This window comes from Ahaetulla prasina, chromosome 5 (genome assembly GCF_028640845.1).
Source record: "Ahaetulla prasina isolate Xishuangbanna chromosome 5, ASM2864084v1, whole genome shotgun sequence".
Classification (NCBI taxonomy): Eukaryota; Metazoa; Chordata; class Lepidosauria; order Squamata; family Colubridae; genus Ahaetulla; species Ahaetulla prasina.
In genome coordinates, this window is record NC_080543.1 from 23581302 (window position 1) to 23598019 (window position 16718).

At 37.3% G+C, this 16718-nt stretch overlaps 1 protein-coding gene across 2 annotated transcripts in view; it reads left to right on the forward strand.

The window, feature by feature from the left end:
- Nucleotides 1-16718, forward strand: part of DDX10 (DEAD-box helicase 10) — a 175604-nt gene that overhangs the window by 18969 nt on the left and 139917 nt on the right. The window contains exons 8-11 of one of the 2 annotated variants that reach the window (XM_058185010.1): nt 1054-1216; nt 3146-3230; nt 9923-10024; nt 15920-16007. In XM_058185010.1, coding sequence (XP_058040993.1) covers nt 1054-1216; nt 3146-3230; nt 9923-10024; nt 15920-16007 — 438 coding nt within the window. The remainder of the gene's footprint in view (nt 1-1053; nt 1217-3145; nt 3231-9922; nt 10025-15919; nt 16008-16718) is intronic. The other variant, XM_058185011.1, reaches the window with a different exon arrangement.

Sequence of the window (16718 nt, forward strand, 5' to 3'; positions counted from 1 at the left end):
TGTTTTTCCTGATTAGGTGCCTTATAAGTGTAGCTTTAAATCAGCACTTAGCTTAAAAATGAGATGCCGTTAGATCAAAGGGTGGGGTTTATTTATAAGACGGCTATTATTTTGGGAATACCTCCCATCTAAATTGCGGTGAGATCCTTTTTTGAGATATCGTGAAGTTTAAAACAGCATCAGGTCTGTTGGGTGTAGCTATAAATCTGTCACCAACTGAAAAGATTATGGTGACAAGAGACCGGGCAATTGATTACCGTGCAAATTGCTGTGAAATTGATGAAAGAAGGTATGTTCAGGGACAGAAACAGATTAGCTGAATTAAGTGAGACTTCATGAGATTTCAGAATTGTAAATTCTAATCAGGCTCCTGGGTTTTCCATAGCACTCACTTTTAGGAAACATAGTGGTTTGGTTTTAATTCGCATGGTAATTTTGTGAAAAATGCTGCATGATAAAAATGTTATGAAAGCTCCAGGAGGAAATGATATTTTTCTGTTTTTTTTTCCCCTGGGAGACATGAAACCTTAGCATGCCTTTTCCTCTGATTTTTTTTCCATTTTGCAGATCTCTGGCCTTTTCCATTTGCAAACCTTTGTATCCCTCTGTGTAGCTAGCTGAGATAATAGAAGTGGCTCTTCCACCTGTTTGAAACTAGTACTAAAGACTAGAGAAAGCTACTTCTTCCTAAGCATTGAATTATATGTCCTCTTTTGGGATACCTTTTAACATCCCAGTCTCGCCCACCGCCCTGGGTTTTTTCTTCCATGGTATTGTTAACCAGGTCTGATCCTGTTTAGGTTTTCTACCTCAGCCAAGATTGGTTAGGCCAGGCTGTCAAACTTGCTTTCTGCGGGCCGGATGCGTCACACACTGGCCATCCTCATGCCTGGTTTAGCGAAGGGGAAAAAAGTTGCGATATGTCACATTACATCGCTGGATTGACATGAGTTTGACACCCCTGGGGTAGGCAGTGCTGGCCTACGATGTAATATGTACTGTCAACTAGTCTTGCTCATAGAATTTAGTATTAAAATTTTGATTGGTTTCTAGGTTCAATATTTGTTTAGAATATTTTGTCGCCTTCGTCCGGGTCTTCCTATACTGGCTCTTCATGGGAAACAGCAGCAGATGAAAAGAATGGAAGTTTACCAGGATTTTTTGCGCAAGAAATCGGCAGTTCTTTTCGCTACGGATCTTGCAGCTCGTGGGCTAGGTAAACAGTTTTGCATTTCTTCACATCTGGGAGAGTTATCTAATTGGTTTGGTCCAGTTGTTGAAAATCACTTTTTAAATTAATCATTTAAGGAAGAGACCAAGATCCAGGTGGCTAAGGTTGAGTGGAGAACTCTCCAGCAGCTGACCTGGGATGCTAGTCTTTATCCCAGAGGTCTTCAAACTTGGCAGTTTTAAGACTTGTGGACTTCAACTCCCAGAATTTTCCAGCCAGCTATACTGGCTGGAGAATTCTGAGAGTTGAAGTCCACAAGTCCTAAAATTGCCAAGTTTGAGGACCTCTGCTTTATCCTTTTACTGCCTATGTCCTCTTCCACTGCTTCCTCCACAGTCATGTCCCCATTGCTTCAAGTCCTGCTGTATCTCAGGAATGAGACTAGTTTAATTCCCTGCTAAGTTAAGATCCAGGTCAGAATCCAGGAGGCCAGCTAAGCAAGAGGAGGAGGAGGAACTAGGAAAGAACAGAACTAAGTGTTCCCTAATTCAGATAGCACCTTGTCCACATTTCTATACGTTTAGGATTTGTATTTGTTGCTTTTTTCCAATCTTCCATCCCCATGTGACAATGGACTTTAGTTTCTATAATCTCTGGTCAGGATGATCAGATTTACCTAGTGATCAACTATTAAGGAAAGTTAATTAGTAAATTAGTTAATTAATTAATTAATTTATTGACCATATCAAGAGAGAACAGAGTGTAAACTAACAGAAGGCATAAAATATAAAGTATGGAACAAAGAAAATTCAGATGTGCATCACTTTTATTGTACATGTGATCTCAGTCTGTTCTATATAATGAGCTCTCAGCTGAATAGCTTTAATTATAAACTTGGTAATTCTGCTGGCTGGCTATATATTTGTTGACACCCCGTTGTTGAGATTCTAATAGGCACTTTAGTGAAGTAAAGATTCTAAATACTGGGTCCTTGTTGGGGCAAATAATTGGCATTCAAATAAGATATGTATAATGCCTTTGATATCTGGGGCTAGAGATCAAGTATCGATAAGAGAATCTTCAATTAAATTTTCCTTCTCTGGTTCAGCACTTCCTTGAAGCTGTATCTATTTCAATGTATGCTTGTGCCTTTCTTGCATTTTGAATGTAGAAGATCTGATTGATATAAAGTGGGGTTTTATAAAATTGCTGGTCTTCAGTTTAATGGGCCATTATCTTACTTCAGCAGCTTCCAGCGTAACTATCATATAGAGAGAGATGGGGGCAGGGGAGAAGAGCATAATAGGAAAGGAAATAAGTAGAAGGAGAATAACAGAGACTAGATAAAACCTTAAAAGAGAAATACTATAATAGAAATTTATTTGTATTAAAAAGTTAGCCGAAATACAAATTGGATTATTTCTGAGCTATACATGCATTGCAGACTGCTGGTTTAAAATCATAAATGGCCAGTTCTACTTTTCAGTTTGTAAAGTGCAAATGATTTCTCTCTCCATACCAAGTTTAAAATTATGCTCCCTTTCATTATTTAGGAAATGAAACTTCTATTAATTTTAGTTCCATTTGACAGATACATGTAGCTAGAATATGTAATTAATTGTACTTTGTGAGCAGTCTCTTTCAACACAGTGCCAGTAAAATAGAGCTGGAGTGCAAAATTCATATGGAATCAGTGGTGGGTTGCCCCCAGTTCGGACTGGTTTGCAAGAACCAGTAGTAAAACTGGCGGGAGGCTCCGCCCACTGATCTGGACATCATGAGGAAGTTTCTGTGCATGCGCAGAAGCTTCTGCACATGCACAGAAGCGCACGCATGCAAGCGAAGCAAGCACATGCCCGCGGTCCTGTTGTGAACTGGTAGTAAAGGTAAGTAGAACCTACCCCGGTATGGAATTATACTGCTAACATAGAAAATGTTTGTATGTGACTGGATTTCAAATGGTTTTTTTTACAGACTTCCCTGCTGTGAACTGGGTCATTCAGTTTGACTGTCCGGAAGATGCAAATACATATATTCATAGAGTTGGGAGAACAGCCAGGTATATAGAGTTTTTATGTTCCATGGAGTGGCTTTCCCTAACTTGATGTCCTCTGATTCTGTTGCTCCATCTTCCAGAATTAGCCAGCAGTTAGCTAATAATTGTGGACATTGTAGTGCCAATATCTAGAATATATTGAAGGAAGCTTTTCAGTGTTAAGATAAAACTATTCATAGGTCTAAGAAAATATTAAGGTTAACCCTGTTATTACATTAGATCGGTGTTTTTCAAAATGCTGGCTGGGAAATTCTGGGAGCTGAAGTCCACACATCTTAAAAATGGCCAAGTTTGAATAACACTGCATTAGATTATGCTATTACAGTAGTTTGTGACTGGATTCATGTACTTTGTTTAACAGCCAAGATGACCAACACTGAAAAAAAAGTAAGGAAAAGTGTGATTGGTACTTTTAAGTTTAAGAAAGAGTAATCTGAAAATGGACAGCAAATAAATGTGATAGATTGATAAAGTTAAAAGAAAGAAAGAGAGAGAGAGAGAGAGAGAGAGAGAGAGAGAAAGAAAGAAAGAAAGAAAGAAAGAAAGAAAGAAAGAGAAAGAAAGAAGATGTAGTTTAAATGTCACATTTCTTTTCCCTGCTCCCTGATATTTAGCCATTATGCCAGGTGACTGTGATTCCTTGTAAACTAATATCTTTAATATTAGTCTAATGAATGCTTTCCTTCAGTGTGGATTGGTTAAATTTAGGAGGGAAACAGCTTATCAGAGAAATATTTAATTATATGAAAACCCAACACAATTCAGTTTCCAAGTCTCAGGACTCTCATAGCCTGACTTATATTAATCTTGACAGAAAAATAGATATGTCCATATGATTAGGTCACACAGTTTTCTGAGAAGCAGGTAGGAATATATTTGCTGTGGATTGTAAAATATTTATTTGATGCATATATTGTTCCTATACAAGGCTCTGAATTTCCTGTTGAGATGTTTAAGCAAGTTAATACTTGCTTAACTTCAGTAAGGTTGGAATAATGTTTGGACACTGAGCTGTGTATTTTCTTGGTATCTGTTCTGCAAATGAATTTTGTTCATCATTTAACATTGGTTTTTTCAAATGTTGTGGAAGAAGCATAACATAAGCCTTATTTTTGGTTCATGTTGCTGAGATCAGGTTGGCTAGAGTGGATTTATAAGCAGCATACATTGGGGAATCTTGTATTTTATTTATTAAGCTTCTAGTGTTTCTCAGAGTGTTGAGTGACAACATGGATTCTCCAGAGACCTGGATAAATAGGGAGAGATGTCAAGTGTTGTGCATGATTCAACCCATATTCAGATAACATACATATGAGAAATCTTCCATAAAAACTATGATATGTGTGGTGTTTAGGTCTCTGTCCACAGCAATTAAGATTTTATTATTTTGGCTCTGGACAGTGCATGGTACAGATAGGCCCTGACCTTTTTTTTTGGGGGGGGGGTATTTTCCAAGAAGAGATTATTAAAGTTCACTCGGGAAATCTTGTCTATCTTCTGATGCATTACATTTATTTTTGTTTTCTCACCTACTCAAAAATTCTGCCTGGGCAGGTTATAGATTTATATCTCCTCCCTTACTACACACAGTATTTTAAAACCATGTTTTCTCTCGGGTACCACTGTGCTTCACTATACATATTTATAAGGCATTATATAATGTATTATGCACTATAATAAATACCAAAAAAAAATTAAACTGCCTTGAGGAGAATTTGGCCAATTTGATAATATAATGGAGCTTTCTCTCAGGCTTTCTAACAAAAACTCAGCAGTAGTACCCAAATTGTCAGCTTGGCGTGGCTTGATGAGGTGCTTAAGCTTAAATTCAGCCAAAAACTCATATTCCTGAAGGCAAGATAAATGTTTTTATCTCACACTAGGTTGGAGCCACTAAAACAGTTGATTGCTTGCTGTTAACGTTGAAACGCAGTTTAATTTAATTCCATCACTTTTTTCCCCCCTCATCTTCCCATAGTGTGATGTTCTTTTTGCCTTTTGCTTTCTAGTCTTGAAGCTTGGTGACTGTTGCTTGTGGACATTACTTGCCATATTGTCCTGGAAAACTGCTTCTCAGCTTAATTCTTGTAACATCCTTCTCCCCATTTTATTCCCCTTCTCATCCTTGGCAAGATGAGTTGCCTTGATGGTGTCAAGGTTAAATTTTGTCTTCTACATACCAGAATTGGACAGAGTGACACTAAAGACTGAGTAGCTTAGTTCCTGATTTAAATATCTGGACATTCCTGGAGCTGTTTTCATATGACACATCTATATTAAGGTACAGGTGGAGGAGAAAAATAGAGGGACGCGGTTTGTTGATCAAAAGGTCGGCAGTTCAGCAGTTCGAATCCCTAGTGCTACGTAATGGGGTGAGCTCCCGCTATTTGTCCCAGCTTCTGCCAACCTAGCAGTTTGAAAGCACGTAAAAAATGCAAGAAGTAAAATGGTGGGAAGATAACAGTGTTCTGTGCGTCTTTGGTGTTTAGTCATGCCGGCCACATGACCACAGAGATGTCTTCGGACAGCGCTGGCTCTTTGGCTTTGAAATGGAAATGAGCACCGCCCCCTAGAGTTGGGAACGACTAGCACATATGTGCAAGGGGAACCTTTACCTTTACCTTACTGGAGGAGAAATCTCCAGAAGGATCAAGGCAATAAAATGGCTGGTGGAAAGGATTGAAGCTTTCAGAGAATGTTGGTGAAGATAGCCTTACAAAAATGCGGAATTCAAGAAGCTCAGGAACAAGTTGTTCTTCCCTCTTTCCATTCTCCCTTCTAGGCTAGAAACAATCCAGGAAGTGGAAATATCGAAAAGCATTGCATGAGTCAGGGAGGGAAACAAGATAGACTCTAAAAAGCTCCATTTGGAATTGTCAGGGTAGAATTCTATGTATAATTTTGTGAAGCTAAGGTTATTCTATCGATTGTAAATGTACAAATTATCTACCTAAAAGCACTACAAAAATAAACACTATAATTTAGAGAAAAACATTATGTTTATCTGGAAAGTTTATGTCCTTCCTTCTACCCTCTGACAATGCCTCATTTGGTCTAATTCAGAGTGAAAGGAAAGGAGGACATTTCTCTCTGTTACGTGGTTTCAGTGACAATTAGAACTCCTTTCTCTGGGAACACAATGACAGAATGAGGAGCAATTCCGGCCTCCTCCCTTTAGCCCCCATGTCTGAATGTTGTTTATTGGCTAAAAGGTAAAGGTTTCTGTCACACATATGTGCTAATCGTTCCCAGCTCTAGGGGGCAGTGCTCATCTCAGTTTCAAAGACGAAGAGGCAGCGCTGTCCGAAGACATGTCTGTGGTCATGTCTAAACGCCAAAGGCGCACGGAACACTGTTGCCTTCCCACCAAAGGTGGTCCCTATTTTTCTTCTTGCATTTTTTACATGTTTTCGAACCGCTAAGTTGGCAGAAGCTGGGACAAGTAACGGGAGCTCACCCTGGTTTTGGCTAGAGCTAGCCAATTTCAGGAATGTCTTCTATAACATTTTCCAGTGTGGAAGCTGAGAGGCAAGAGAAGAAGGCTTTTTCTTAGCACCTCTTTCTTCAGTCATCAGATCCTCCATCTCTTCACCCTCTACCAAGTGTCAGAATCTCTGGCCGCTGCAGAAGCTTTATTGGGCAACTGATCAGATTATTTGAGTACTTCAGATGGAAACAGTGAAGGAGGCAAGAAATAAGTACATTATTTAACACTTTCAGAAATGTTCCAAGTCTAGGGAAATATACACATGCTTCTCCTCCAGTCTTCTCTAAACTGTAGAGTTTAGATATTGTATACTTCCAGATCCTACTTTAAACTGGTACTTTATCCCCGGGTGAATGTTTTCCATAATGGCTGTCAGGTTTCTTGTTCTATCTGATATTTTTTTAAATTAACATTCTGAGGGACTAGAGAAGTCGGTGGTGGTTACCAATTTGTCTTCCAGATACAGAATGTTATGGAACAATATTAATTTTAAAAAATAAATTAACATTCTGAGGGACTAGAGAGGTCAGTGGTGGTTACCAATTTGTCTTCCAGATACAACTAAGTTTAATTAAATAAATATTGAGCTAATTAAATTAAATTAATTAATTAAATACTGAGCTAATAGTAAAAGAACCCACTGGATTTCTAATAGCGTTTAGCAGTTTTGGGTCATGAGCAAAGTTTTGGCTCAAAGAAATCCAATATTTTTGGACCAGTGGGCATATTGGGAAATTTGAAAGCAGGCCATAGGTCTCTCACAAAGAAGGGATCTGTCTGTTTTCCAAATGGCACTTAAAATAGAAATTATGGGTACAAAATGGGTAGTGATACAACCATTTATTAGAAGGCAAGTAATGAGAGTATTCTGTCCATCCCTTAGATTGGTCTTTATCACTCCAATGGATTGATACATTTTCAGCTGAAACACCAAGGCTCCCACCATCTACCATTGTTGTTTTTTTAATAACCGTTATGGGCTCTAGAAGTATCCCCTACCCTGCCCATTTCCTATATATTATTTTAATTAGGAGAAATCAGGAAAAAGTTAAAACCAAATGGAGTATGTAATCTTGCAGGTGTCATCGCAAGATTAATAGATACACTGGAGCCCATGGGCACCAGTCGGCCTACTTTTGCTTAAGAAGAACTATATTAGAAAAAACCAATCCAAACAAAATGGAAAATTAATTTTTGGCAAGTTCGTGGTTTAACTTTCACTTGATCTAACTTTCACTTGACTTTCACTAGACACTGACATAAGAAAAAACTTATTTAGTAGCTTCAGTTGTTGCGGAATAATTTTAATCAAATAGGAGTAAAATATGAAGTTAAATTAGACAATATCTTATGTCCAGATACTTTTTGAGAAGAACATAAAAGGATTGGGGTTGCCAGAGAAATCAGAAGCTTTATCTCATGGAAGGTTCATTTGATAACATAGATTACAACACCAGCATAGTAGGACTATAGTGTCTTCATGCCGAAATATTTATAGCCATCTGTTCAGAATTTTCTTCCATGAGGATTGTTTTGATCAAATTTGATATAAAACAAAATACAGGGCCACTAGGGGACAGCAGTTAGTTTTCATTTTTGGAAAGTCACTTTCATGTATTTATTTTTTTTTTGCCAACAAATGACAACATACTTTAAATGCTTTACACATATAACTAAGTCTCAGTGCCCAGTTTGTACATCACACTCAACTTGGCAGCAAATATGCTGGCTTGCAACTGATGCAAGCTTTGTTTGTTGAAGTATAACTAGAAAATTTAGCTTAGCATAACTAAACCTGGTTTCAAACCCAGAAGCAATTAGAGAATGACATCATAATTTGTTTTAGTTTTAGTCTCTGGTTTCTTTCAAGTAGATTAAACTGGGATTCTGCCTTCAGCCATTATACCTGGCTTGGTAAGCATGAAACAGCAGTTTGTTAGCCATTGTGCCTAAACAATAACAACAATAACAAATATGTTTGTTGGTTTAGAAGTGAATAGCATGAGAATTTTTTTAAAAAATGGCATGTTCTGAATTTCAGAAGAATCAGAGTGATTAGGAGTGTATAAATTCATTCTTACAGTGATAAAAAGGACTACCAGCTACCAAAATAATAGATGCAGACCACCCTTTCACTGCAAGAAAAAAAAATCTGTTTTTTTAAATAATGAAAATGTGGGAGGTAACTGATGAGCTTTGCAGTAATCAACTACCTATATAATGATGTGTCATTTGAAGTATGGTTCTCTTTGGAATCCTCTTAGACTTTCTTTAAATAAGGCTATTAATCAAAGCACTTAGATTTATTTTTGTTCCTTGGACTTTTTCCAGACATCACTAGGAAGAAAGGAAATCTGATAGTCAGCAAGATTCCATAACCATTGGTTAGATGTATTCAAGGATAGTACTCAGACTGATTAAGCCTTTTAGAACATTAATGGATAAAGTTTCTATAATGAATATAGTGGTGGCCTGAGACACTAACAAATATTAAAGCTGTGTCTCTCAACCTTGGCAGCTTTAAGATTTGTGGAGTTCAACTCCCAGAATTTGAGGTTCACACATCTTAAAGTTGCAAAGCTTGAGAAATATTGCTTAGGGTGTTGAAACGTCCTTAATTCTTAGAATGAGACCTCTATAGAATAACCTCTACACTGGGTTATATAGATAAAAGCAGCCTAGTTTAAGTTTTCACGTAATAATATTTGTTAAGTTATTGGAAGCACATGGTTGCCATTTATTGGAGTGAACAATTATTTAATGATATTTATGTAATATGTATTTCTTTAGTGACCTTTTGAAGTTACAACAGCACTGAAAAAATTACGGCCGTTTTCACACTTATGACCGTTGCATCATCCCCATGGTCATGTGATCCAAATTCTGACGCTTGGCAACTGACATGTATTTATGATGGTTGCAGTGCCCCAGGGTCATGTGATCACCTTTTGCAACCTTCTGACAAGCAAAATCAACCAGGAAGCCAGATTCAATAACAACCATGTTACTAACTTAACAACTGCAGCGAGTCACTTAACAACTATGGCAAGAAAGTTCCTAAAATGAGGCAAAACTCACTTAATGACTGTCTCACTTAGCAGGGGAAATTTTGGGCTCAGTTGTAGTCACAGATTGAGAACTGCTTGTAATTCCTTTCTGAAAAGCTTGGATTTAAAGGGAAAAAAAATGCTCTCCCCCCCTTACATAGGTACAAAGAAGGTGGTGAAGCTCTCCTCGTTTTGCTGCCTTCAGAGGAAAATGGCATGATTCAGCAGCTGTCACAGAAGAAAGTTCCTGTCAGCAATATCAAGTAAGTTCTTTTCCAATTTGTACATAACTTAGTTATGCATTTGAAACCGAAAGCGATTTCTTTTCTATGAGACCATTTTTTTCCTTCATAAAATAAAAATTTTAAAACTTTCTTTTAAACTTAAAAATGATGCGGAACATAATGAATAGAATAGAACAGAACAGAACAGAATAGATTTTTTTATTGGCCAAGTATGATGGGACGCACAAGGAATTTGTCTTGGTGCATATGCTCTCAATGTACATAAAAGAAAAGATACCTTCATCAAGAATTCTAAGGTACAACACTTAATGATAGTCATAGGAACATAATGAGAATATCTATTAGCAACACATCATTTTTTTTTTAACAAATAAACGAAACATATTGCCTATATTTCAAATCTTCTTATTTCCTAGGAAAGCAAATAGATGAAATGCTCTTCCATTATTTCAAATGTTTGGAGAAATGGAGGTCTGTAAATATAATCTGACCTTTCTGTTTTTGCATCTCCTGCTAGCAATTTTACCGTTTTTCCCCCCGGGCTAAATGATGTGATCTGCTGACATTTAGTCTGTTTAGCAAAGACAGAGCTGAGACAGTGAGCTCTTGTCAGTAGCAAAATTACACGAAATGTGGGATGATTTGGATGCTGTGTGGAAGGAGTAGATGGTGTGTGGTAATATTAACATCAGCGATGTATTTTTCTTTTTAAAAATTTGTACTGTTAGCCAAAGAAATAAAATTGGAGAGGAAAAAAAATGGCTACTGCCACTATTAACTCCTGCCAAACACCCACATATGCTTTTAAAATCTATTATTAAAATACAATACTTTTCAAAACAAATATACTCCAGTCTTTGAAACATTTGGCAAAAGTGGCTGTAATAGAATAGAATAGAATAGAATAGAATAGAATAGAATTTTATTGGCCAAGTGTGATTGGACACACAAGGAATTTGTCTTGGTGCATATGCTCTCAGTGTACATAAAAGAAAAGATATGTTCATCAAGGTACAACATTTACAACACAATTGATGATCAATATATCAATATAAATCATAAGGATTGCCAGCAACAAGTTATAGTCATACAGTCATAAGTGGAAAGAGATTGGTGATGGGAACTATGAAACGATTAATAGTAGTGCAGATTCAGTAAATAGTCTGACAGTGTTGAGGGAATTATTTGTTTAGCAGAGTGATGGCCTTCGGGAAAAAACTGTTCTTGTGTCTAGTTGTTCTGGTGTGCAGTGCTCTATAGCGTCGTTTTGAGGGTAGGAGTTGAAACAGTTTATGTCCAGGATGCGAGGGATCTGCAAATATTTTCACGGCCCTCTTCTTGATTCGTGCAGTATACAGGTCCTCAATGGAAGGCAGGTTGGTAGCAATTATTTTTTCTGCAGTTACACGGTTCCTATACTGCTATATTAAAATGCTGATCTGAAATAGGGCAGTGTTAAATTTGTAGCATTAATGCTTATTTTAGCCTTTTTCCTTCAAGCAAAGCTCAGTGGATAGCATCAATAGTCTCCTGCTTTGCTTCCAGTGATATCAGTTTTATACCTTCATGCATGCAAAACTAATTGCCATTTGCTACCTAATATCCAGTAGCTCAATATGCAGAAAAATTTAGTTCATATGCTGCACTGAAGTAGCTGTTCACTTCTGATAATGCTGTTTACAGTGCTTTAAATCATGGATGATAAAGCGGAAGTGCAGTGAAGCTTGCAGATTCTTGTAAATGGCTCCTTTTTGTCTTCTTAAAGGAATTTAATTATTTTCAAAAGCCATTTAAATAACAGAGCTGTAGCTTGCTATGTTCATTTTTGCAGAAGAAATAATAATCCAAGGTAGTTTGAATACATAAGAATATTGTACCCTAAGTCTAGCTAAACCCATTTTCTTTTCAAAGGTTGTAAATGATAAAAAGGGCTAGTGAGGGTAGGGGAAGGGAAGGGAAGGGAAGGGAAGGGAAGAGAAGAGAAGAGAAGAGAAGAGAAGAGAAGAGAAGAGAAGAGAAGAGAAGAGAAGAGAAGAGAAGAGAAGGAACTTTTGAGGACTTCTAGTCCAATTCCCTGCTCAGGCAGGAAACCCTATAGCATTTCAGACAAATGGTTGTCCAAACTCTTCTTAAAAACTTCCAGTGTTAGAGCATTCACAACCTCTGGAGACAAGTTATTCCACTGATTAATTGTTCTAACTGCCAGAAAATTTCTCCTTAGTTCTAGGTGGAAGGTTCTTCAAAATATTCAGCAGGTATCAGGTCCATGTTTAAGAAAGTACACTGAAGTTGGGCTGTAGAATTCAGCATATGAAGAATACCTGTTTTCTGATTTTTAAACAATATAGAGAAGGGTTTTCTTGAATGTCCCATAAAATGTACTGTCCTTTGGAAAGTACTAAGACTTCCTTGCTTTGTTGCTTGTGTCCTGGCCAACAGTTAGTGTGTAACACCAATATTGTCTTCTTTAATATGATATAGGGATCGTTATAGGCTAACCATAAGGAGATCTACCCTCTGCACAGGTAATCCTCGACTTACACAGTTCATTTAATGACCATTCAAAGTTACAACAGCACAAAAAAGTGATTTACGACTATTTTTCACACAACCATTGCACTATCTCCATAGTCACGTGATCAAAATTTAGACACTTTGCAACTGGCATGTATTTATGATGGTTGCAGAATCCAGGAGTCACGTATCACCTTTTGCGACCATCTCACAAGTCAAGTCAATGGGGAAGACAGATTCACTTTGCAACCGTGTTACTAGTTTAACAACTGAACTGATTATTTAACAACTGTGGCAAGAAAGATTGTGAAATGGTGCAAAATGCACTTAACAACAGTCTCACTTATTCTGGCTTAATTGTGGTCATAAGACGAGGACTACCTGTGATCAGTTAATTCCGTTGTCCAAATACCTAGATATCTTTCTGTATGGTTTTAGAGGAAGGCTCCTTATCCTGTCTATAAGATGAGTAATTTCTGTCACTGCTTTCTCTTCAGTGGTTTTCCAATTACTAAAACAGATATTGAAATTTTCTCTGCTGCTGCATCTATCAGTCAATAATGTTTCCTTGTCTAGGCTAAACATACCTAAATTTTTAAAAACAGCTTTGCCTTGCTGTCCCTACATTGCAGTCTCTCCTTTAAATCTTTTCGAATTGCCAATATTTTCTGAGACATCGTGTGTCCCAAATTTCTAGCAAATTTTAATCAGGTCACACTAATGCTGAGTAAAATGGCATTATTATTTCCCATGTCTTGACAACCGCTACTCAGCCATAAGACCTAAAAATGGCTTTGACTTCTTTAATTAGTACATCACTTGGTAGACTCATTTTCAATATTTTTTGTACACCATAGCTTCTGAGTTTAGCTTTGATTAGCCAGTTCTTGGGATTCGATTACCATTTCCTGTATTTAATTTAGTAACTTTTAGCCATGTTGAATTCATCATGGCCCTGGTTTCTCCCCAGATCTACATCTTAATGTATGAAAATAAAGTAGAGTGGCCTGAAATGTTATCCTTATATAATGTATTCCGATGGAGCACTTACTGTTACATTTTATTTGTTGATCGTGATTTGTGAAATATATTGTTTTTTATTATTATTATTTTAGTATTTGCAGTCTTAAAGTGACAGAAGAGAAAGACAAGGGAATTGTATGGCTTCTTTCTGAGGTGAATAGTTAAGGTTGGGGAGCTGGCTTGGATGCAAGGCTTTTATAAAACTTGATATGTCCATCTTGGCCTTGGTGATCAGTGGGTGGTTGCATTGGATTTCGATTTTAGACCTTTGATTACGAATGTGAGATAGAAAATGTTTAGGAAATTACATAGTGGAATATATGGAGAGAATATTTTCAATGCAAGAAAGTGAGAACTAAGGGAAGAATTGGGGGTGAGACAAGAGGCTTGTATTCTCCAGCTACTTTTTTTTTTGTTTACATTTATATCCCGCCCTTCTCCGAAGACTCAGGGCGGCTTACAGTGTATAAGGCAATAGTCTCATTCTATTTGTATATTTACAAAGTCAACTTATTGCCCCCCCAACAATCTGGGTCCTCATTTTACCTACCTTATAAAGGATGGAAGGCTGAGTCAACCTTGGGCCGGGCTTGAACCTGCAGTAATTGCAGGCTACTGTGTTCTAATAACAGGCTCTAACAGCCTGAGCTATTCCGGCCCCTACTTACGGTAGATACATTTCTGAGGTTAAAAAGTAAGGAATCAGGTATTTCTCATTGTGGTCTAAGTTGCTTGTGTGTCTTGGATTTTTAAAATATAATAAACCAAACAAATCAAACCTTTTAGTGTATCTGCTTGAAACTTTACTTTTTTAAAGGTGAATAATCCCAAATGCTGATGCTAGATGCTTAGGTCTTTATGTTAAGATTTTTTACATAGTTCCTGAAGGATTTCTGTCCAAGGAGTGTCAGACCTCCTAGAAACTCCTAGAAAGAGGCTGTGGTTACTCAAAATAATTACAAGTAGTTCTCAGCTTACAACAGTTTGTTTAGTGACCATTCGAAAGTATAATGGCACTGGAAAAAATGACATAATTATGGCCATTTCCCACACTTATGACCATTGCAGCATCGCCATGGTGATGTGATTTACATTCAAATGCTTGACAACTGACTCATATTTATGATGGTTGCAGTATCCTGTGATCACATGATCCCCTTTTGTGACCTTCTGAAAAGCAAAGTCACTGGGAAAGCCAGATTCACTTAACAACCGTGTTACTAATTTAACCACTGCAGTGATTCACTTAACAAATATGGCAAGAAAAGTTGTAAAATGGGGCAAAACTCACTTAACAAATTTCTCACTTTGCAACATCAATTTTGGGCTCAATTGTGGTCATAAGACAAGGACTACCTTTACTATTTTTAAAAAAAGGTAGCTGGTTCCCCTTCTTAGAAATCTTCATTCCTTAATCTTTGGTACTCTATACACAGATAAAGAGTTAGCATTCCAATGATTTGTTATGTTTATTTTTGATCCATATAGTGTGAGAAGATATCTTTTGGCACAGACTCTATAAAGTAGTCTAGACCAGTGGTCTCCAACCTCGGCAACTTTAAGCCTGGTGGACTTCAACTCCCAGAATTCCCTAGCCAGCTGGCTGGGGAATTCTGGGAGTTGAAGTCCATCAGGCTTAAAGTTGCTGAGGTTGGAGACCCTTGGTCTAGAACCAGTTTTTTGTTTGCGAGTGAATGCTTGCTTTGAGTCACTGACATGGTAAAAGCAGGTTTAACCTGGAATAGCCTGCCAGCCAGAACGCCTGTTGAAGCAAATATTTATTTATAAGGCTATAGTGGGGCAGCGTGTTGTTGAACTGACTTATCCCCTGATTCTTCGTTGGAGAACCGCTTTGCATTTGTGCATGCACAGTTAAGTTTGTGAATTTGCAGTTCTGTTGAGATTTCTCAGGTTTGGAAACATTCTAGTGAAAATATTTGTAACCACTTAAAAGAAAAGTTGTCTTATGAAAAAGCTCAATATGAAAAAAATTGCTGCTAAATATTCAGCTCTTTCCTTCAGCTCTTTTCTACCTTTTTATAAGTAGAAGAAGATATACAATGTTAATTCTGTAATTTTATCTTGTAAGAATGATTTTCTCTTCCAGTTCAAATTGCTTTCTTGGTAAAAGGCTGTAGCTGTAGCTTTCGTTGCTTCCATTATTAATTTTAAGAGAACGGTCTGCATACCTGATATGATTTCAGCTGTATATTCACAGTAGTTTTTCTCCATTTTAAAATAATGGATGAAGAAGTATTCCTCAGATGAAGACAGAGTTTTTCTATCAATAGAAGACAGGTCTTTGTAGGCCTTTTAGAAAAGATATGAGAATATTTCTGTGGTTTACCTGTCTTCTCTATGACTCTGCTCTTCCAGAATCAATCCTGAGAAACTTTTAGATGTCCAGAAGAAACTGCAGTCCTTATTGGCTCAGGATCAAGATTTGAAAGAACGGGCACAACGGGTAAGGGGACAATTGATTTGAAAATGGCATGATTGTAGAATATCATTTTTAGGTATACATAAGAAATATTAATCTTGAATAAGATTTTTGGTTTTATGGGTTATAGGAGATCTGAAAATATATGATTATGTTCTTTGACTAAAGTAAAAAGGTATTAGAAATTAAATATTTTGAAATTAATCAGCAGTTCATTTATTAAATTTATTTATTAAGGAAATTTATATGCTGGCCCAGCTCACACATTGAGGATTCTAGCCAGTTTATAACAGGGGTGTTAAACTCAAGGCCTGCGGGCGGGACCCGACCCATGAGATGCTTAGATCTTGCCTGCGGGGCAGTGGTGAAATGTAAAATTTGTTAGTACCGGTTCTGTGAGCGTGGCTTGGTAGGGGAGGAGGGGTTTAATGTGACTGGGTGGACATGGCCAACTTTTTTTTTCCTTTTAAAAGCGTTTTTTCTACAACCTCTTCGGCCGAAGAGGTTGTAAAAAATGCTTTTAAAAGGCTCTGACGATCTCAGCTGAGTTGCCTGATCGTCAGAGGCTTTTGTTTTCTTTTAAAAGCATTTTTTTTGCTTTTAAAAGAAAAAAAAAGCCTCTGAGGGTCAGGCAATTCAGTTGATTACAGAGTTTTAAAGATTTTTCTACAACCTCTTTGGCCGAAGAGGTTGTAGAAAAAATGCTTTTAAAAGGCTCTGACGATCCAGCTGAGC